This window comes from Silurus meridionalis, chromosome 7 (assembly GCF_014805685.1).
Source record: "Silurus meridionalis isolate SWU-2019-XX chromosome 7, ASM1480568v1, whole genome shotgun sequence".
Taxonomy (NCBI): domain Eukaryota; kingdom Metazoa; phylum Chordata; class Actinopteri; order Siluriformes; family Siluridae; genus Silurus; species Silurus meridionalis.
Window position 1 is genome coordinate 2,551,918 of NC_060890.1, and position 22,797 is coordinate 2,574,714.

At 40.3% G+C, this 22,797-nt stretch overlaps 2 protein-coding genes across 2 annotated transcripts; both read right to left on the reverse strand.

Moving 5' to 3' along the window:
- Positions 1 to 410: 410 nt before the first annotated feature.
- On the reverse strand, positions 411 to 9,626 carry pgap3 (post-GPI attachment to proteins phospholipase 3). The gene is made up of 8 exons (XM_046854583.1): positions 9,049 to 9,626; positions 7,511 to 7,608; positions 5,811 to 5,963; positions 5,123 to 5,185; positions 2,403 to 2,464; positions 1,977 to 2,113; positions 931 to 1,135; positions 411 to 765 (listed from the first exon to the last, which is right to left on the reverse strand). Exons 1-8 carry the CDS (start codon positions 9,239 to 9,241, stop codon positions 702 to 704), a joined length of 975 nt encoding a protein of 324 aa, XP_046710539.1. The 5' UTR covers positions 9,242 to 9,626; the 3' UTR covers positions 411 to 701.
- A 7,707-nt stretch (positions 9,627 to 17,333) lies between these two features.
- mylpfb (myosin light chain, phosphorylatable, fast skeletal muscle b) lies at positions 17,334 to 20,810 on the reverse strand. The gene is made up of 6 exons (XM_046853336.1): positions 20,496 to 20,810; positions 20,021 to 20,116; positions 18,263 to 18,443; positions 17,929 to 18,007; positions 17,794 to 17,842; positions 17,334 to 17,696 (listed from the first exon to the last, which is right to left on the reverse strand). Exons 1-6 carry the CDS (start codon positions 20,496 to 20,498, stop codon positions 17,595 to 17,597), a joined length of 510 nt encoding a protein of 169 aa, XP_046709292.1. The 5' UTR covers positions 20,499 to 20,810; the 3' UTR covers positions 17,334 to 17,594.
- Between the last annotated feature and the right edge of the window lie 1,987 nt (positions 20,811 to 22,797).

The window sequence follows — 22,797 nt, forward strand, 5'->3', positions numbered from 1 at the left end:
TGGCGAGGGGGAGGAGCTTAAAATTTTTTTTTAATTGTCTCCGCATCGACGCATGTACAAGAGTTAATATCGTAAACCCGTCTACACAAACGTCTGTCATTCCAGATTCAAATTAGAATCTGGTGTTAAAAACGTGTAGTTTCTGTGCAAAATTAAATTGAGAATCGACGGGACATGCCTCGTTTGGGTAAAAGCGATCCGACGCACCATTTGCAGTGCGCTAGGACCCAGTTTGGGATGCAGCCGGACGTTAACCTGGATTTCTAAACCATAACCCTCTGCTGGTGGACCCTGGAATGGGTACAGGTATTGCAGGCTTTGCAGTCTTCCCATTGAAAACATTAACGTGTAGAATTGCCGTTTTCGAATGCTAATGAGGGGGAAAAAAATTAACTGAAAAGTCCAATGACTAAAAAGTGACCACTCGGATTTACTCCGTTTGAAATAATGATACGCGGAAACAAACCATTTCAACAAAATTCCGCAAGGCAACGCGCTGGGGAAAAAAATATAGTGCAGAAAAAAAAATATGATAACTCGACCACAGGTGAACAAAGCAACCAAAAGCAAAACTGTTTTTACAGCCGTCCGTAGCTGAGTGGTTAAAAAGTGTAAACTCAATTCGTAAACTCGAAATTCACAGACTCGTCCTGACTGGAGGGATTGTGGAGGAGGGGGCGGGGCTCTGACACACATTCCTCTTAGTCCAGCTTGACTCCGGCCTTCTCTGTGTTGAGGAGGTGGAGGCTGTCGTCTATAAGGAAACTGGGTGGGGGATAAAATATTTCTTGTTAGCAGAGTTCAATTTTTTTAATTGATTTAAAGAAGCTAGAGAAACGCTAAACCTGTGATTTGTGATTAGAGAAAACTAACCCATATCCATTAGATTTATCCCCTGGAGATGTTGTTGTGTCGTGTTGAAGTGTTTACCTGTAGAAGAGGAAGTGTACGGGGACGGTGCCCAGGTGCCAGGCCGCGTGAGCGTCCAGCACCCAGAAAAGCGGTGGGAAGTCAAGGAGCTCGAGCAGCGCCAGGCCGTGCAGCAGCACCACTACCGCGCCACACTTCCACCAGTACAGCAACGTCCTCCGGTTCTGCCAGCACCAACCGAGCCACCACAGCAGGTTCACCATGCCTGGAAAATACCGGAAATGTACTAGAAATATACCAGGTATCAAAAATAAAATATAATATAGCGCTCTTGGTGCAGCGTGCAGTCCCAGCTGTAAAAACGAACGGCATATGATGTCAGAGATTTGCCCCTAGAGACCGCTCTGGTAATGACAGCGGACCGGAAAAACTATCGGTGGATATAGATTGTCAGAGATAGCTGATAGTTCCAGTGACCTGTCGGTGCTGATTAATCAGCGAACCCGATTAATCGGTCGACCTCTACGACCAATAGCATATTCCACTCGTTAGATAAGATTCCACTCGCTAAGACAGATTTCCCTTGTTAGTTTTGATTCAACTCATTAAATTAAATTTAGTTTCCTAGATTAGATTGTATTCTTGGATTAGATTCCACTCACTGGGTTAGCGCTTATTTGCTAATTAGCTTTTTGCTGCATCACAGACAGGAGTCTCCTACAGAGAGAGAATTAATGGAATTACTATAGCAGGAAACTCAATGAGCACAATTCAACACGTCTCCTTTGGCTGTAGCAGCAGCGTCGATATTCACCTCATCGAATGATTTGAAATAAAGGCTAATTGTGTGTTTTTCCTGCAAATTCTACAGGAAACTCAGAAGCTCAGATTTTAATTATCAAATCTGATTTAGCATTAGCTGTAAACACGAATACGCAAATATAAAAACTTGCATCAACCTCAACCGTTACCTCCCATAAAACTAGCTAATTAGCTAACCTGCTCAAGGTCTAAGTCTAGGAACTCTTAAGTCTCATTCCTGTGACAGTTTAACCGCCACAGGCATCTAATCACAAATAAACACCAAGTGCAAAGTCTTCACTGACCTATGGTTGCGTTGGCAGCCATGTTGTAACCGTAGTCGAAGCTGACGAAGGTGAGATAGGAGACGTGGGAGGTGAAGGCCAGGATGAGCAGAACGCCGACGATGCTGGACACGCCGGGCCGCCGCAAACCCAGCGTCCTAAACACCACACGCCGTCGTTAAAACACAGAACTGTAACTCTATAAAATGTTCCGCTCAAACTTATGCGCAGCTAAATCTAGCTAGGTATATTAGCATGAAATCATATGTGACTCTAGCATACTTGCATTTGGTAGCTAGCTAATCAAGTAGCTAGCTGTGGGTCAGTTTGTAAACTATTATTTAAAAGAAAAAACATTTATGTCAGAAAAAGTACAACGCAATCCCACACACTTTCATAAATCCTAGCGCGATTTGTAAGAGATGTTAAAGCTTTGCAAATATTTACCTGACGCAGCACAGGTAGATGGAGTAAAGGATGACCGCTGACGCGCAAAAATAGTCCATCTTCTGTTAAAGAGAAATATATAAATAAAACACATTAAAAATAATATCAGAATTTCATGTTCTAGGCAATTTCCGTTTGCTCTCCCAGTTTAGTAGGACCTGCTCGCTAACATTCCCTAGCTAGCTAGTTACCACAGCTGCCGAGTTTGCTAACAAACGGACGGTATTGTGAAACGAGAAAAGGTAGGCCGGCTTCGTGTTTAAAATACCTCGTCCTCCTTACAAAATATACGGTGTGGCCAAATGTTTGTGGAAACCTGCCTATTAAAATGCAGGTCTTTTCCAAAAATCTTGTTCCATGTTGGTCCGTATTTGCCGTGATGATAAACTCCACACGTTTAGAGGTACTGGTGTTATTATTAGCGTTTTACATCTCAAATCCTAAAGAGCAAGAAAATAAAGAGTAAGAATGACGATTATTTCTTCTAGAAATGTAGCGAATGTAGTCACCCCCCACTAGGGGTCGCCAAAGATTTCTGAGGGGTCGCCAATAGCGCACTTGTTATTTCTATTTATTTATATATACACTGGCGATCAAAATTAGAGAACAATTTATAAACAATTGAACAATTCTGAAATAATGTCATCTTCATTGCTCAACAGTTGGAGTTTTTGTCCTGTCTATACCATGCTACCAGAACACCTTTTCCACAAATTCACATTTGAAAAAAAAAAAAACATTATTTTGCAGAAAACACACTGATCAAAATTAGAGGACACTTTTAGATACCTTCCAGTTATTGGTGTTAATCTGCACCTGGTGCTAATTTCCTTGATTATCTGTAAACCCCTATTTAACTGGCAGCCTAACTTCCAGTTTCACTGACTCTGCAAGATGGTGGGCCATTCTAAAGTGACTGAAAGCCCCGGCAGCAGGTTGTCCGGATGAAGGCCAAAGGGATGACCCTATCAGCCATAACAAGACAAGTTGGTCGTTCCAAATCTGTGATTTCAAGAATATTGAATCTTTACAACATCACAAACTCATTCAAGTCCGCCAAGAAGGCTGGTCGTCCACGGAAGACAAATACAAGAGAGGACAGGATACTGCGGATGATCTCAATGGGCAATCGTTTCCACACTGCAGCTGGAATTGCTCACCAGTTCAGCGCTGAACAGGGTAAGGATCTGTCTCGTCATACAGTGTCTCGACGTTTAAGAGCATTTGGACTGAAAGCCCACTCTGCAGTGACCAAACCTCTCATTAGCAGAAAGAATCAAAAGGCTAGACTAAGCATGTTGTGTGGACAGAGGAGAACTGGTCCAAAGTTCTCTTCAGTGATGAAAGCAAGTTTAATTTATTTGGGTCCGATGGGAAACATGATGTTCGGTGACAAACTGGAGAAAGACTGAACCCAAAGTGTGTAAAGAAGTCAGTGAAAAGTGGAGGAGGAAGTGTCATGGTTTGGGGCATGTTTTCTGCAGCAGGAGTTGGGCCTCTTATACAGCTACATGGCAGAGTGAATGCAAATGTTTATCAGAACCTTCTTCAACAACATATGGTTCCTTCCATGCGTTCATCACCCAATCAGCCCGCAGTGTTCATGCAGGACAACGCTCCATGTCACACAGCAAAACGGGTAAAGCAGTTCCTTTAAACTGAAAACATTGAAATAATGACATGGCCTGCACAGAGTCCTGATCTCAACCCAATAGAGAACCTCTGGAAAATCCTTGGTGACAAAGTTATGGCCAAGAAACCCACTACAGTCACCGAACTGTGGAGGAGACTGTGACATCTGTGTCCTGTGGCCGCAGATGTGCTGAAGTCAATTAGAGCAGAGGCCTGTACACTTCCTACTAATTGCTGACTGTTGTTAACCTTCAGAAAATTTTGTTGGAATCTTTTTCCATGCTACAGAAATTGTTGTTCTCTAACTTTGATCAGTGTGTTTTCTGCAAAATAATGTTTTTTTTTTTTAAATGCCTTAGTTATTTTGTGGAAAAGGTGTTCTGGTAGCATGGTATAGACAGGACAAAAACTCCTTCAACTGTTGAGCAGTGAAGATGACATTATTTCAGAATTGTTCAATTGTCTATAAATTGTTCTCTAATTTTGATCTCCAGTGTATATATATTATATATATTCCTATATTTATTTTATTTATAATGTAACGCTAAATAACTAAATTCTGAATATTTTCTAAATAATTCCCATATGAGAAGATAAGAAATCTTCACGTCGAGATTTTTTTTTAGCTTGAAATGTTTTTTGTGTATATATATATATATATATATATATATATATATATATATATATATATATATATATATATGTAAAATAAAATAAAAAAAGACGCAGCAAAAAGAAAATATGGCAAAAACATAAGGAAGAAAATAAACATTAATGCGCTAAAAAGAAAACATGGACTTATTCTGGCAGTTCTCTTGAATTTCAGTAAAGCCATGGATGAGGTGAAAATTGAGTGTCTAATCTTTGGTGAGAAGACTAAGACTAAGGAGGCATCAGACAGTTGGTAAACCCAGAGAAGTTGTCTTCTTCCACACCGACCCATATAAAGCATATCTTCATTAAGCTGCCTTTGTGCCTTCAACTAAAAGTTTGATAAAGAACCACATATGTCTGGAAAAAAAAAATCAGGTGCCTGTATTATTTTTATGTTTTTTTTTTTTTTTTATACAACCGAACAAATTAGGTACCTCAGTTAGATATGTGTCTCTGGTGTGGAATACTGTGGACCAGAACCAGGCGTTCAGCGACACCTGCAGGGAGAAGAGAAATATTCAATATTAAACCCGGTATTAAACTTTGCATGGTCAAGTGGGCGGGGCGAGAAAAACAAATCGTGCACAATTGAAGACATAAAGGGATGTGTTCTTGTTGACTAGCCTATTAATTGGGATCGAATCTGATTAGCCATAAAATAGTAGGCACTCTAAAACTGGAACCATTGCGGCAGAGATCGGAAAACTCGTAGTAGTGTGTTAATGCTAGTGAGAGTCAAATCGCACCCCAGGGTTGGGTCTTGTGGGCGTGGCTTGTTCAGTAGGTTTCAAGTTGGTACCCAAAATGCCCCAAACAAAAACGCACATTCCAAACAAACGATAAACACACACACAAACCCTCACGCCGCCCCATTAACATGCCTTCGTACACACTTAACCAGCAAACACACTATTCACAGACACACACCCTAGATAACCCTATACACAACCCTACACATGCACACACATCCACACTCCATACACACCTATCCAGTCCACACACACACACACCCTACACACACACACACCAGACACATACAGCCCAATCACACCCTATACATGCACCCAAACACACACACCCCACACACACAAACACACACACACACACTAAAAGGGCTCTCACCAGTGAGAAGGCGGTGACGGTCTGGTACATAGGGCACTGGCGTGGGACGGCACTGCGGTAGCGCAGCAGCATCAGCAAACACGCCAGACCGTTGAGCAGCGATGCCAGAGCTGATGCTGGCTCCTCGAAACACAGGAAGCGCACAAACGGCCACTGACACACACACACACACACACACACACACACACACACACTTTACACTTACATGTCTAATTAAACTTTTAACATTTTATACGATGTGTCCCAAAAAGCTTTTTTTTTCATCATCCTCCATATATGGGTGTTACATCCTGTTTTGCTTCGTGTCACCTGAAACGTTTTTTTTTTTTTGCACGCGTCACTCGATCGTATCGGTTTGGAAACGCACTGAATCGCAACACGGCGAATGTCCTTTCGCACGTTATGATGTGAAGAAGAAAAAAAATAATCATGCCCCGCCCCCTTTAAACCAGACTTTATTTCTACAGCTGCAATTTGATTGGCGCTCGCATTTTATGAGGTAACGCTGCTCTGATAATGACTTTTTATTGATTTCCAAGAATTTTCTTCTTTCCTTTTTTTATTTATTTATAACGCAGTGTATTTTGAGTTACGTACCAAGGAGTGGGGTGGGGGGGTGACGGTGGAATGTTTACATGCTTTTGGCAATTGGACAGTTCGTTTTCACGAACATTTAGCTGCAATACTTTGCCATGCCCCTTGCAAAAACTTAAACGTTTACTGGTTGGAGATTCACTCCACAGAACTTCCACTAGTATATTGCATCAAAACAAAAGGGACATTCACACGTCCCGAAAACAATAAAGGACCGGGTGTTTCCAAACATTTGGCAGGCACCGGATACACACGAAGCCAAATTCCATTAATACACATCCTGAAGGTGGGAAGTCACTGCAAGGGGTCAGCACAACAATAGGTTTCATGAGTATCCAATAGTAGTAAACATGGATGAATCCTGGATTCTGATTGGACGGATGGTTCATGTTATAATCATGCTCATCATTTTCAAGACTATTAAGAATTAATTTTAAGATCTACACTACATCGCCAAAAGTATTGGGTCACCTGGTCATAAGTATAGCATGTGATTTTTGAGCATCGCATTCCACATACAGTCCCAATTCACTCTTATAATTCCCTCCACTCTTCTGGGAAGATGTTCCACCAGATTGTGCTTATGGATATTTGTGTTCATCAGCCACAAGGGTGTTAGGAAAGGCAGGTACTGATGTAGGTGAGGAGACCTGAGGTGCAGTCAGCGTTCACATTCATCCCAAAGGTGTTCAGTAGGGATGAGATCAGAGCTCTATAGCAGGAGATCTCCTCTCCAAAACATGTAAACTTTGTGCGCAGGGGCATCCACATGCTGGAACAGGTTTTGGGTTTCCAAGTTCATCAGAAAAGTTCAAGTTAATTTCTATAGCGCTTTTCACAATGCCTCAAAGCAGCTTTGCAAAATGTAAGAGAACAAAAAATGTAAATATAAGTGAATTATTGGGGCGACCTTGGCAGGGAAACACTCGTTTTGAATTATTCAAGACGTAGAATGTGTACGTGTTGAGAATCTGCTTATTGAAAACTTAAAAAAAAGAAAGAAAAGAAAACAATTTGTTCATATAAATGCACGAGATTCAAAGAACCAAGTCATTGAAATGATCCGATCTTCCCAACTCTACATTCAGTACTGTGTGAAAACCGACCTTGCCATGGAACTGAGGCACTCGATAGCCCTCGGCCTGGTAAAGTCCAACCGTGGTCCACATGCACTGATAACGACAGTCATCCCGACACGTCCAACCTGCGAACGAAAGACACAAACTGAAGACGTATACGCGATTTAATATGGCACCACATTGAGCATAATCGAAGAAAAAAATACATACACGATTCACCATCCTTCTCTGACAGAAATCGATTTAAAAAAATCGCATTATTTTCTTTGTTTGAATTCTCTGGGCACTTGGATTGTGTTTAAAGAAAGAGTCGTATTTTTTCAACTTTTTTTTTTGTTGTTCCTTGGTTTTTGTTATTTTCTTGATCAGGACGTCCCCAGATCGAAAAAAATACCCCCACCCAAATTCTAAACAAAAAGATCCTTCTGTCTCTTAATGTAATCCCAGACTGACTCGATGCTTTTGATATTAGGAATCTGTGGAGGCCAAACAATCCCCTCCAAGATTCTTTGTTCTTCTTACAAGCAACCTCCACCATGCTTCACTGTTGCCTGCAAACCATTGTTTTTGTACCGATAGCGAGCACTTCGGCAAACAACTGGCCTCCTTCTACTGCTATATATTTGACATTTTGTCCCATCAGTCAAGAGCACCAGTTGCCTGCTTTTTGGCTCTCAAAGATAGACCACTTCTGGAAAAAAAACTTCTCCATTATACGTTATATTCGACCCTACGTTCGTGAGCAGAGGACTTTTTTCCAGACGCAAAAGCAACCTCGTACATGTGGATATTATTTTGAACTTCCTTTATTTTCCGTCCCATCCTCTATCGTATAATGGGATCAAGTCTTGCCACGGTGTATGACCTGTGATGTGAAACGTGACCTTTTCCAAAACCTTCGCCCGGTTTGAAGCTCCTACACAGCTGTTTCTGTTTATGACTAAAGGATTTCAACCTACATATGAAACTGATGATCATTCACACCTGCTTGGTATCACTGTTTTATCTGACTCAGATCCTGCAAAAATTAATGTGCAAGTGTACAAAGTATGCAAAAGATTTGAGCCAAATATCGATTTGATTCGGATTTCTATTCTGTTCGCTCCCTTTGCATTTTATATATATATATATATATATATATATATATATATATATATATATATATATAAATATATAAAATATAAACCATCTTACTTATCCTGAAAACCTCAAGTCAAAGTTTTCCATATATTTATGCACATATATTTTTTTCCCTTACAGAGACATAAGCAACCTCATGCACGTGCATAGTAAACTTCCTTTACATCCTCCATCATGCGTTCAGCCTTCAAAAAACCTGTTTCTTTCGCCATCCAATCAGGAGCCGGTATTGCTTGACGAGCAGGACCACTGGCCAATCGTGGCGCACAGAGGGCGGAACGAGACTCAATACGGTAAAAAAACACGACCGAAAATGTAGGATGAGAACCGGAAGTCGTGAACGAGTGAATATGTAGAAATCGATATTAAGGAGGGGTAGCGGTAGTGCAGCAGGGTGATATAGCGTGAACGGATGGGAGACTTACCGGTGAGAACCATGTAAGGCGGCTGAGCTGACTGGAAGCCGCGCAGCTTGGCTCCCGTGCAGTTGGTGCGCGCGCACTGCTTCACGCAGTCTCGGTACACGGGCTCCTTGTCGCCCTGCGAGGCGCGCGCGCAGAGGAGCAGCGCGGCGAACACCGCGAGTCCCATCGGCGTGCAGCAGCAGCGGACCATCATGGCGTCCACGTGCTCTATATCTATATATTTTGTATATTTCTATAGAGATATATATGTATTTAAAAAAAAAAACCTGCATGCACCGAAAGAGCGATCCGTTCCTCGTCACGTCATGGGAGCTGAAAGATTGCACGGTACCGAGCAGTGGTTTACGGCGACATGAATGACACGAAACACCGCTCTGACATCCAGCACCTGGCCGTTTATTAGAAGGAATATTATTGTAATTAATACAACTATTATTATGTATAAGCATGCGCACGATCGCGCGCAGGTGAAGCTGCCGGAATATAAAAATAAAGTATGCGGAAACGCGGAGCGCGCGGACCAGCCCTGCTCCCGGCAGCGCTGACACAAACCCGGAAGTAAATATCTCTCTCAGTCACGCCGTTTGCTGTCAAACTTGGACTTTTTTCCTCCCCCCCCCCATCCAAATAAACAATTCAGTGAAACACTTCCCATACCCCCTAATCCCTCATCCTTAAATCTGTAAACTTCAAGTCCTTCAGCATAAACAAAACGTCCGCTAAGTGAAATGTTCATGCAAATGTGCCTCCTGGAAAGTCATTTTCATATTTCACTGACTCGACATCGTTTTAAAAAACTACACTGAGATCAGAATGTCTGATTTTCCCTTAATCTAATTCTGAAATACTGATTTTGCAAATGAACACCACATCCCAAAGCGTCCAAAACAGACTTCCCATAGATTAGCTATAAAAACATCAACATTGTGCTTTCTGACAGAAAAAAATACATTTCATGGGAAGTAAATCTCTCTAAGTCAAATGTTCAGGCAAATGTACTGTCATGGCTGATAGACAACCTAACGTTAGTCCAAACAGTTCCCACACACTTTCCTTTGTCATTTCAATGTGACTTGTGGTGAACCATTACAACATTCCACTGACTAAAACCCATTTTTCCTGCTCTGAGGTTACTGTTATTTGTCTATTTGTCAAATAAAAACCTCAATAAAACACCTTCCTGATCCCTAATCCCTCATCCCAAACTCCTAAGTCTCTACAATTCAAGTCCTTTCAGCATAAACAAAACATCTGCTAAATCAAATGTACCGTCATGGCCACCTGGAAACCCTCAGGAACTGTTCCTACTTGTTTCCTTTGTCATTTTAATGTGACTTGTGGTAAACCACTTCAACATCCAACTGACTAAAACCTCTCCAGCTAGAAATACGGTTTCCATTAACCACCATTTTTCCTGCTTTGTTGTCACTTTCACCATTAAACAATGAAATCAGAATTGTTCCCAAAATCTAAAATCACTTCAGGTGATGAATTAAATCTCTCCGTCAGGCTGCTTTCTGTCAAATTCTGTCTCTAAACTTAGGAATTACAAAGAAAAAAGATAACGTTTAACTTGAAAAAGTCAAATGTTTTGGCAAATGTACTGTCATAGCCGACTGGAAACCCTAACATCGGTCTGAACTGTTCCCAAACACTTTCCTTTGTCATTTTAATGTGATTTGTGGTGAACCATTTCAACAATCCACTGATTTAAACCCCTCTGTCTGGGAAAGTGGTTTTCGACTATCCACAATTCTTCATATGTTCATATCTTGTTGCTGACATCATTTCAAAAATGACAATGAGACAAGATCAGTCTGATTTTGGCTTTAATATCATATCGTTGGAAACACTTGAGGTGGCACTGTACAGTAAAACACATGATTTTGCTGTAACTGAACATCCCGAAGTGTTTTATTCCGTTTATACCTCAGCAAACATGCTATGAGTTCATGTTAAATACCTAAGACAGTGCAGGTATCATTAGCCAACAGGCCGAAGGAGGAGAAGAGAGGAGGAAGACATGCAGGTGGTTGGGGTAAAAGAGGCAGATGTACAGGACAGGGGGGTTATGGAGACGGATGATCTGCTTTGGCGACCCCTAATGGTAGAAGCCGAAAGAAGAAGAAGACCTACAAATACCTACATTGTGCTAATGAAAAGGAAAAAAACGTTCCGGGGTACAGTCGAACCCACTTATCTCGACCTCGGTTAACTCGCCAACCCTATTAAGTCGACGTTTTTGAATGGAACCGCCAAATTCTGCTTTGTCTTAGCATTTTTTCGATTTTTTTATGTCGCCGAACCCTAATATGTTTTCCATGTTCACACTGTCTGCACCACGTTTATCCGTTGCTGCCCAGCGCTGCGCTTTCCATAGCGCGGATCCGTGGATTCTCTACACGAACTGTCTCTGCTTTCACAGAACTTCGTGGACGGCGCTCCCGGAGTGCACCACTGGATATTACTGCTTCGCTACAAGTATTGGTGGATTATCTCCTGAGTATTCCCAATAAACTTTGTTTGCGTTTACTTCGGCTTCCGCCTCCTTATCCGCATTACAGGTTATCTCGATCCGCATGACCAATCAAACAAATCGCGGCAATGCTGTTGTGTAAAAAAACCTCCAAAAACACCTGCATTCTCATTTAATAACGCGCATCATGTACATAAAGAAATTTCAAGCACGTTAATATATTGCCGCCATATTGGTTTTCGTTTATCTCGATCATCGGTTATCTCAACGCTTTTTGCCGTCCCCTTAGGTTCTCGACATAACCAGGTTCCACTGTATTTGTGAAACTAGTTCCTGCTCTCACTTACAAATTATAGCAGCGATAAACAGACGTTTCATCACAAAAGATGAACAAAAAACCCGCTTTTCTTGTTAACGCATGCCGTAACAAAGTGCTAGCACCTTCCAATTGAAATCCAGTATACAGCATTTTAGACACCCGCTGTATAGGAAATTGCGATCTCATTACGACAGCGATCATTGTTCAAATTTAAGGTTACAGACTTACTTTTGGCACCTTGTTCACTATTTATTCACTGTTAGAGCATTTTATTCCTGAACTATTGACAAACGAAACCAAATGTAATCTGCTTGACTGTAATCTGTGAGGATTATGAGGAGGATTTGCATTGGAATTAACTAATACAATGGCTTAAGATCGCAATTTGCACAGACAATTATGTATTTAAGTGGCAATTACTGAACACAATCGCCTAAATAATGATGAAACTGTAATGAACTTGGAAGAGAATGGGTTTCCTTTTGAGTCTGCTTCCTCTCAAGGTTTCTTCCTCATGCTATCTCAGGGAGTTTGCTTATTAGAGTTCAATGTATAAGGGTTCAAATTATAAGCAATAACATAAATTCACATTTTTTTAACCTATTTATCTCAGTAAAGCTCCTTAAAGCTTGTTAAAAGTGTTCTAAAAATAAGTTCTTGTGATAGATGAGTGTCAGCGAGAGTGAAAGCGAAAGTTTATAGGACTGTGGTGAGACCTGAGATGTTGTTTGGTTTAGAGACAGTGGCATTGAGTAAAAGACAGGAGGTGGAGCTGGAGGTAGCAGAGCTGAAGATGTTGAGATGTTCATTGGGAGTGAAGATGATGGACAGGATTAGAAATGAGTTTATTAGAGGGACAGCGCATGAAGTACGTTTTGGAGACACGGTGAGGGAGGTGAGATTGAGATGGTTTGGACATGTGCAGAGGAGGGACATGGGGTATATCAGTAGGAGAATGCTGAGGATGGAGCCACCAGGAAGGAGGAAAAGAGGAAGACCAAGGAGGAGGTTTATGGATGTGGTGAGGGAAGACATGTAGGTAGTTGGGTTGAAAGAGGCAGATGTAGAGGACAGGGGGGTCTGGAGACGGATGATCCGCTGTGGCGCCCCTAATGGGAGCAGCCGAAAGAAGAAGAAAAAGTTATAAAAATAAGTTCTAGTTCAGTGAAACTTAAAAAACAATCCAATTTATTATATAATTGAGTTCAACGTCTAAATTAAACATGAAGCAGTTAGTTATTAAAAAAAGGAATTTTTTCCCCTTCTTATATACATGGAGGGTCAAATCGAAGGTCACCTGCACAGAGCCCTATTTTGGGCGTCTCTGCTCTAAACTTTATACGCTAGAGTTAAAAATGTAGTCGCTTTTATTTCAGACTAACGTGATCAGTCGATTATGCCCAAAACTGAATATAAGGTTAACAAAATTGTATGGCATTCAATTATCGCAACCGGGTCGGATTGACGTGCCAGACACTTCATTAGACATTATTCTCTTGTGGTATTTGTTTTACTGAAATAATACCGGCGTTGTTATAATTAACAGCAGCTCCGTGCAGCAGCCAAATATTGCGCTCATATAAACACAATCGTCAGCAGCGGTTCAGATTACGGGAAACGTTTCGAGTTTTGTTTTCGGCCTCGTTTCCTACCAACTCTGACGGAAATCCTGCAAATCCTGCCGAACAGGTCACGCCTGAAATGCCACCTGAGATGGCGCTGAAGCCAAATTAAAACCTTTTTATATAGGATGAAAAGACACGTTACTTCTTATCGTCTTATCGTTCAATAATCCATTATTATTAAACTGAATCGTATTTCATGGGAAAAAATATAATAAAAATGAAAACAGACTTTTTTGATTCCATACAGGACTTTTAAAAATTATGGCTGCATCGCCCCCTACTGGTCACTGTACAAAATGGCACGATGAATCGTTCGAAAATGATAATTGCTAGCTAATTATCATCGTTGCAGAAATATGTCTATACAATAATTACACCTTTTTATAAGGCACTATATGATGATTACCACTTTTCTTATGATTGTTCCTTTCAGAAATGTAAATCGGCTTTCAATGGGCTCAATAAGTCGACACTTCCCTAAGTGATCGGAATATTCCTTATTACAGACTAATTAATACTATTTTTTATTTCTTTTTAATTTTTCTGCTGTTATACAGTTAGAAAAACTGTTCAACTATTAGAAAAGTTCCTAAAATGTGAACATTTGCTTCAAATATTGGCTTTATATCTGCAGCTAGTTCACGTTGCTCAAGCTAGCTGTAGCGCAACACTAGAGATCTCATTTTGAATGAATAATTAATAAAAAATAACATACAAACCATTTATTTACTATCAGTTTTGTACTTAATGAACACTACCAGTCAAAACTTTGGACACAATTCTTATTCAATGTTTTTTTTTAAATAGTTTAACACACACGTATATTAATACTAAAGATATTAATATTATGACAGAAAAAATATAGAGATATGTAGACAACAAGAATGTGTTAAATAACCACTTTTTGCTTCGATGACGGCTTTGCACACTCTTGACATTCTCTCAGTCAGGCTTTAGAGGTAATCTGGAATGATTTTCCAACAGTCTTGAAGGAGATTCCCATAGGTGTTAAGTGCTTGTTGGCTGCTCTTCCTTCACTCTCTCTCATCCCAAACAGAGGGGGTACAAATTCTTCATTACTGTGTTTAAGTAGATTTTTCTGGTATCAGTACTTTACTTCACTATTTGTTTTTCAGGCCACTTTTTACTTTCACACATTAAATTTTTATACAAATATCTGTACTTTCTACGTTTTACTTTTTCAAACCAGGCTTTAGTTTGAATCTATTTGGTGGCATGATCAATATTTTTTCTTCTCGCTGTGTGTTTTTCAGCCTATCAACCTATTACTTGTCATTACATGACTTTCTCAACCTTTTTCCTGGCTCTCGCACACCACAGGCTAACGTCCAAGCTAACAACAAGCTAGGTAGAGGGCAACAAGAAGTATATGGTTAAAGTGGATGAGACAGAGTCAGTGATGTAAACATGACTGAGAACAGAGACATACCAATATGGTGGATGTTCAACCTGGATACATTCATTAGATAAAAAAGATTTGACCAGCATGACACTAAAACAGGTAGTAATAATAACTATTTTTATACTTAAGTACACAACAAAGCCCAAACTTCTTTACTGTAACTTGAGTGAAAACGTGTGGTCAGTACTTCAACTTTTACCACAGTCTTTTAAATCATGAGACTCTGATCCCAGACCATCTCAGGTGGATTTAGATCTGGTGATTATGAAGGTCAGGTCATCTGATGCAGCACCCCATCACTCTCCTGCTTGGACAAATAGCTCTTACAGAACCTACGGGTGTGTACACCTTCTCTACGTCTACCAAAGACACAACTAGGCCTGCCTTTGGATAGTGTTCTCTTTTATTGGAGGCCGCTTTGTGCAGCTTGGGACGGTTTCTCATCAACGCCTTGGGTGGTTCCATGAAATTCCGGAGTAAGAACGGACGCTTTAAGGATGGATATGGACTGTAGTTACTGTCAACAGTCTGCTACACTGACTCAGGACTACTTTTCGCTTCTGATCATCATCACTGTATTCCGCAACATCGTATATCTGCAATCAATGGACATTCGGTGCAACCCAGATGAGGATGGGTTCTTTCTTGAGTCTGGGACCTCTCAAGGTTTCTTCCTTATGCCGTCTCGGGAAGTTTTTCCTTCACCACAGTTGCCACCGGCTTGTTCATCAGGGACAAACTTACACTTATAAAGAACATATTCATTTTTTATCACCACATTATCTGTGTAAAGCTGTTTTGAGACAATGTTCATTGTTAAAAGCGCTATACAAATAAACATGAATTGAATTGAATTGAACAACTGTTAAAAACTGTTCAGATCAGTTTTTCACTGATCTAATGTCCAATCCTTGTTGGGGTTTTTTTGTTGGCCCAAACAAGTCTCTTCCGCGTGTTGATCTTCCAAAGTAATGTTTTATTTGCCACAATTTGGCCATGAAGGCCTGACTCATGTAGTCTCTCCTGAACAGTGGACATTGAAATCAGTCTGCCACTTGAACTCGGAAAAGCATTTACCAAATATCAAGCTGATACATGTTGTGCCTCTCAGGTAAACACGTTTTTAATAAAGCAAATTAAAAGATTATGATTCGGACTTAGGGATACAAAGATATAAAATGATGTTTCGCTTTATTTGGAAGGAATTTCTATATTTCCAAACAGTTTACATATGTTACGAACATACTTATGATTAACATTGCATACAGCACCTGTGAAAAGTTTGGAAACATCTAACCTTCTATGGTTTTTGAGAGACACCACATGTTCATTTTGTGCCTTTAAACGGTATGAAGTTTTACTTTGACCAAACAAAAATATAAATGCTCAGATGTTCTTCTTTATTTTCAATTTAAAAAAATCCTCCCTTAGCATGAAGAACACTCCAGATGACTGTTCTCTAAAATCAGTGGTTCTCAAACTCTGGACCGCGTCCCCCTGAGAGGCCACTAGATGTCGCTAGAGGGGCCGCATAGAAATTCTAGAATCTAGTTTAGAAAATTATTTTAAAAAATTATTTTATCTGTATGTTAGGATTGTCAACCAATGTAAACTATGAATAATAATCAAAAAAAGTTACAAATATTAAAAAATATTACAATTATTAAAAACCTCCTATACCAAATATCCTATACCTATAAAATGATCAAAACCTCATTTGATGCACTAGTCTATTTTATGAAATTTAGACTTGAAAAAATGTTGTATATTCAACATCGGAGAAATAAGACTACAAACAGAATTGTTGTACAAATTCATTTGTTTTTGCTACAATCTAAAACGTTTAAGTAAAATTGTACGTTTGAGGAGGTTTTGCGTCAAGTTTTTTTGGGGCCACAAAAGGATTCGGCCTCCACAAGGGGGCCTCCGGCTGAAAAGGCCTGAGAGCCACTGCTCTAAAATAACGCTTACAGAGCAAAGACGTACCGTTCAGATGGAATTGCATGGTGTTGAAGTCCTCAAAAAATTAATTGAGTTCTCCAAAAATAAACAAGGAATGATAAGAGACTGGGTGATTTTAAACTTGTACATCTAAGTACAACTCAGTGTTTAGGTTTTTCTGAGACAGTCATAGGTAAGTTAGTCCATGTTTTTGTTAAAAATGCCAATTTTTTTCACCGTTTTTTGCCTTCCGTCCACACTGCGATGGCGTTTTCAGGCAACGAAAATGTAGCTATTATGAGGTGATTTTAGAAAGCAAATTAATATCAAGGAAAAGAGAAACCTGTGCAATGTAGGAAAGGAGAAGATTGTAGCCCCTCACTCTATTCTATTTCTCCCTTCCAGAGAAATAAAGAAAGGACATGAATGGAGGTGGCTCGATTTGTATTTTACTGTAAAACGGTAAAACAAGAAAACTTCAGCATATTTACAACAGCAGTGTTGATGGTATTATGGTTTATTGAAAATGATCCCACCACCTCCAAAAGCCGTCCTGACCTTCCCGATCAGGATCTCAGCAATGGAGATAAAGTCTCTTGTTATCAGCAGTGCGAGCGAGAGGAACGTTTGTTTGGAAGAGAGAACCCGAGTGTGCCATATAGTAGAAGGAACCAGTGAAGGAACCGCATGAGAGGTTGTGTTTGTGTTTGTGTGTGTGAGGGTTGAGGTAAGAGGTAGATCAATAGAAGGATGGAAATAAGTTTACTCCTCCTTCTCCTCTCCGTGTGTGATGACATAGCAGATGTTCTTGTAGTCGACATTGCCAGCCACATCTGGAGGGAAGGCGGCCCACAGGTTTTTCATCTGAAGCAAAAAAGCGTCAAACCTTTTAGCTAAATATCAATAACAAACAAACAAACGAAAAAAAAAAAGAATGCTATGCTAGTTACTGAAAACCCACCTCCTCTGCGCTGAACCTGTCACACTGGGTGCTCAGAAGTTCCTCAAGGCTAGTGAGATGAAAAAGAGTTCAGGTTAAGCGTTTATGCTAAATATATATTTTTTTAAAAAGAGTTATGAAATGAAATGCACATACAATTCCTTCTTAATGGTGCCGGTAGCGGCGGGGTCGAGGACCTTGAAAGCGCTAACGATGACGTCCTCGGGATCAGCACCTTTAAGATTGCAAGTAAAAAATCGTTTTGAGGCTAGCAAACAGTGACGAGTGACCTAATCAATATCGATAGCTGATGTTAGCGAAGTTTTGCGTAGCTAGCTAATGTTATGGTTAGTAAAGAGTCATGTCTAGCATGTAGATTTAGAAATAAAATGAAAGGAAAGCCATTGGTTGCATCGTTGTACAATTTCCCCCAAGTGACTCAAATTTCAAATGACTTGGCTAATTTGGCTAATGCTATTTAGAAACCCACCCTTCAGCTTTTCGCCGAACATGGTGAGGAAGACGGTGAAGTTGATTGGACCACTGGCCTCCTTGATCATGGCATCCAGCTCCTCATTCTTCACATTCAGCTGACCCATGGAGGCCAAGACGTCCCTCAGATCGTCCTTGCTGATGATGCCATCCCTGTTCTGGTCGATGATGGTGAAGGCCTGTGATAAGAATTCATTTCAGCAAAAAAACAAAACAAACCATTTGTCAAACGGGATAAAGATTAGTTAGCAATAAGAGCTATAAGTCACTCTATTAGCATGTATGTCAGGATTTTGACAGCATGGATGATATGTATAGCCATGTTTTTAAACCCTTCTCAGTAGTATCAAGTTCATCTGAAGTTTTGCCCATATTTTAAGCTCTTTGTTTAGAATATTTATGATATAGAGTATAATCCTGAATCTGATATTAACACTCCTGTGTCAGTCTTAGCAAATCTAGCTAATTTTACCTGCCTTCCAAAATGAATAAGACATTACAGCATGAATCTGAATGAAAAAAATGACTTAATTGGTTTGTTTATGAACCACTAATAATGTTTGTTTATTTGTAAGAAATGAGCTCGGAAAACGCCTTCACGATACGTCCGACCGTCCACATGAATAAGACGTGTGTTTCCTGATTTGGTGCCAGAGACGTTTGTGAAATCTGACACGTCAACTTTGACACAGCAGCTGCTGGCCGATTGCCTTTCGAAGGTGTTTAAAATGGCCTTGGAATTCATGGCATGAGCTTGGCGACATTTATGGGATCGATTGCGCTTTCTCGAGCGTTGCGACATCCACCATTACGCCCACCCCCCTCCAAAAAAACCTCATCGATCCCTTCCTCATTCTCATGCTATCATTCCAAGATCAGTTAGCAAAACATTCACGAAAACAAATGCCAATTGAGTTCTTCGTAAAAAGGTATCACGTTGTTCAAAAATAATCACTTGCTAGTTACGTTGCTTTAAAATAAAACTCTCACACTTTGGAGATATATTGCTAGCGGTATATACCATCTGTTGAGCAACACATTCCAGTGGGCAGGGATAGCTAGCATCAGCTGTTTCAGGATTTAGCAAATTCCAGGCTTAAAAACAGAAGAGCAGAAGGAGGAGGTTCGACGTAAACTACCTCAAGGTGGTTTTATTTTTGACGCTGGTATTCCAGGACGTTTTTTTAACACCTAAAGTGGACACATTCCGTTTTGCTGAGCCAGCAGGAAAATTAGTTTTAACCCCCTGCCTGTAGTTTTCAGTATGATTTCTCTAGTCAGTGAGATATTTTACTTCTGTTGGTAGTTGAAATTAATACTTTAGAATTAGCATTTGAACATTTACCACAGAATTCAAGAACAAAACTCACTTACAATGGATGTCTATAGCCAGCTGTTGGCAAATCGTGTTTGTATGTGATTGTATAATTGTAAAATGTTAAGATTTTTGGTATACAAATTCCGCATCTCCCAATCATAATTCATTTTTGCACGACGACCTTCTGGCCCTGTCAGCTCTCATCATTCCCTCAGGAAAGCAGAAGTTAATCAACAGAACTTTTTTACCGTATTGTGTATTGAATTTTACTGTCCAGTGAAGCAGCTACCGTGTTACATTTGCATTTATTTTCCATTTCTGGTTCCGGTTGTGAGCTTGAATTTGCATTCGGAATAACTTTGAATGCCAAATCTACAAATGTGGATCAGCCTGTTGTCTATTGCATGGTGTGGAGGTCGACTGAGCTGCAAGTCTTACCTCCTTGTACTCCTGGATCTGGCTCTGCTCAAACATGGAGAACACATTGGAGCTGCCACCCTCTCCCTGTTGCCTTCTCTTGGCCTTTTTGGGTGCCTGGAGATAAATACAAACATTAAAAAAAAAACGTTTGACAGCTTGACTTTTTGGTCAACTGGGCTGAAAAAGTCCACAGTAATAGACATATCTATAAATGGAAATTTGAAAAAAATAGTATTTGTATGAACTTCTGGTAGAATTTCTTATTCCAAAATATCTTTAAAACATTTTTGAAGTACAATTTTGCTAGTATCTTGGAAGGCAGAAATATTTTCAATATCTTAGAAAGCCTTATTTCAAGAAACCCTAATCAGGAAAGTGGAAGATCGAGGATTTGATTGTCTTTATTCTCTCAAACCGTCCCTTTAGGTTCTGCTTCATACTGTACACGTTTGTAAAATTTTTACTTCTTGAAGAATGCAGCTGGAACACTCACCATCTCTCGAGGTTATGTGGAGGTTTCGGGGTTGGTCAGGAGAAGAGCCAAGAGCCTACACCAAATCTGTGTAACCGACATGTACATTTTGACACCAAGAAGCCTTATATACTAGCCCAGGGGAGCTAACTATAGCCTCATGATCAGGTTTGGCAGCGAACGAGAGAGCAAGGGAAAGTATTAGAAGGAGCATGGCTTCAAGTGTCACCTTTCGGTTCTCGGCTAAAATAGGCTGGAGACGTCTTGAATTCAACCCTGTGAGTTCTGTTCACTGTTTGGTACAGCCTATGGACTTATAAGGAGAGATGGGTGGTTTTGCGTTCGGCTTGACACTTGTTGACACACGAGTTTGCTTGTGGAAAGCTTACTCCGTACAGACCCAAGACACAACCACCGAGACAAAACTCCATTCAGACCCAAGACAAAACAAGAAAAGCTTAAAAGTTCTGATTCAAAAATAGTTGAGTTCATGGCATTTCAAGAACTTGCATATCTTATCTTTATTTCCCACCTGAAAGAGTCTAATATATACTCTATTACAAAGCATACTGAGGTATTTTCAAACAGTTTCTTGAAAAATTTTCCCTTTTCCAAAAGTGTTCGCAGTTAAAAATGGAATGCTGTTCTCACCTTCCTTGCACCAAGTAACTACCATTCATATTCATATAGAACACTGGCCCCCTCGGAATAACATTGTGGATTAGCTGGTTGATCGGAAATCCTCACACATCAATACTCTGTTTATGAATGGACCGGCTATAAATAAACCCGGCCATGCCACTTGAAAAGTGTTTGCTTGAAGGGACGTCCCTGGTTTAGACTCATCAAGTCAACAGTTCCATACCTCATTCAGCCATTTACTGTATTAAACACGAAATGAATCAAAAAATCACGGAGAGTCACTTTAATGCAGTGGTTCTTAACCTTGTTGGAGGTACTGACCCCCACCAGTTTCATATGCGCATCCACCGAACCCTTCCAATGATGGCCAAGCGGGGTGTGTCATCACGAATCATATGAGTCGGGTGTGTGTCTTGACCTCCGCTGAACCCCTGAGACTGACTCACCGAACCCCTGGGGTTCGATCGAACCCAGGTTAAGAACCACTGCTTTAATGGGAACTTGATATGTGGGGTTTACATTTGCTTTTTTCTATATAAGTGTCTTTTGGAAGTTTGCGGAAGCCAAACATGAAACCGCGACGAAGAAGCTACACATGACGTCACAAATCCTATCAAACTGCTGATTCAAGGCTTGAACACGCAAAGTGTAAAAGACAACCTCAAGGCTCCCAAATGACGCAACATCCCGCCTTACGGAATTCTCTAGGAATCTCCATTCTTCTTGGAAGGCTGTTCATTATATTTTGGGGCATGGCTATAAGGTTTTGTCCATTTGGCCAGAAGGGCAATAATGAGGCCACTTTGTGTTCCAGTTCTTCCTAAAAGGTTGAGGAAGTCAGAATTCTTTTGCAAGACACTAGAGAAAGGATTTTCCATTCCAACCTTACCAAACCATGCCTGGAGCTTGCTTTGTGCACGTATCTTTATACTTCCAGTGAAGGGAACTTGTAATGCTTAAGCATAAAAGGACATTCTATACAATTTGTCCAATTGTGTGTTTTTCCCAACAGTTTGGGGAAGAACCATGTATGGGGGTGATGGTCAGGGGTCCCCCATGATTTTGACTTTGAAGAGTAGCTAGTGGTTGGGAACCAAATTGAGTATATAAAGTGCAGAATTGATTTGGAGAGTCAACCTTCTTTTTTTGCTTCAAAGGTTAACAGGGACTCTAATGGAGACCAAAGGTGTGCATCAGGAAAAGGAACCTGTGGGTCATGCAAGTGGGAGGTTACACTCAAAGATTATTCATGTATCTGTGCTAATACCAAATATCTCTATATTTACCTGAGATCTAATAAGTGTACATTCATGGTCTTTCAAGGGAACAAACTCTTTAAAATTGTTGTCCTGAGGTACGATGAGGTGGCAAGTAAGACAATCTGGATGTAAAAACTGACCCAATTGGGGCAATAATGTAGCTTCAAGTGGTAAAATAAAGAAGGAGGTTTGGAGAGATAATCTTGAAGTGTCAGCTGCTGGGACAGAAATAACTTGACTTCCTGCCTCAGTCACAGCACCCTTCTTTTCACACCATTGAATAGTTTTTGTTTCTCAGTTAATCACATATTAAAAATGGTGGCATTCTGACCTTCTGAGAATGTTCTCTGAGTGTCAGGTAATACCCTCTAGACAATAACAATGTGTATCTTTTCAGGGTCAGGTTTTTTTTTTTTTTGTTT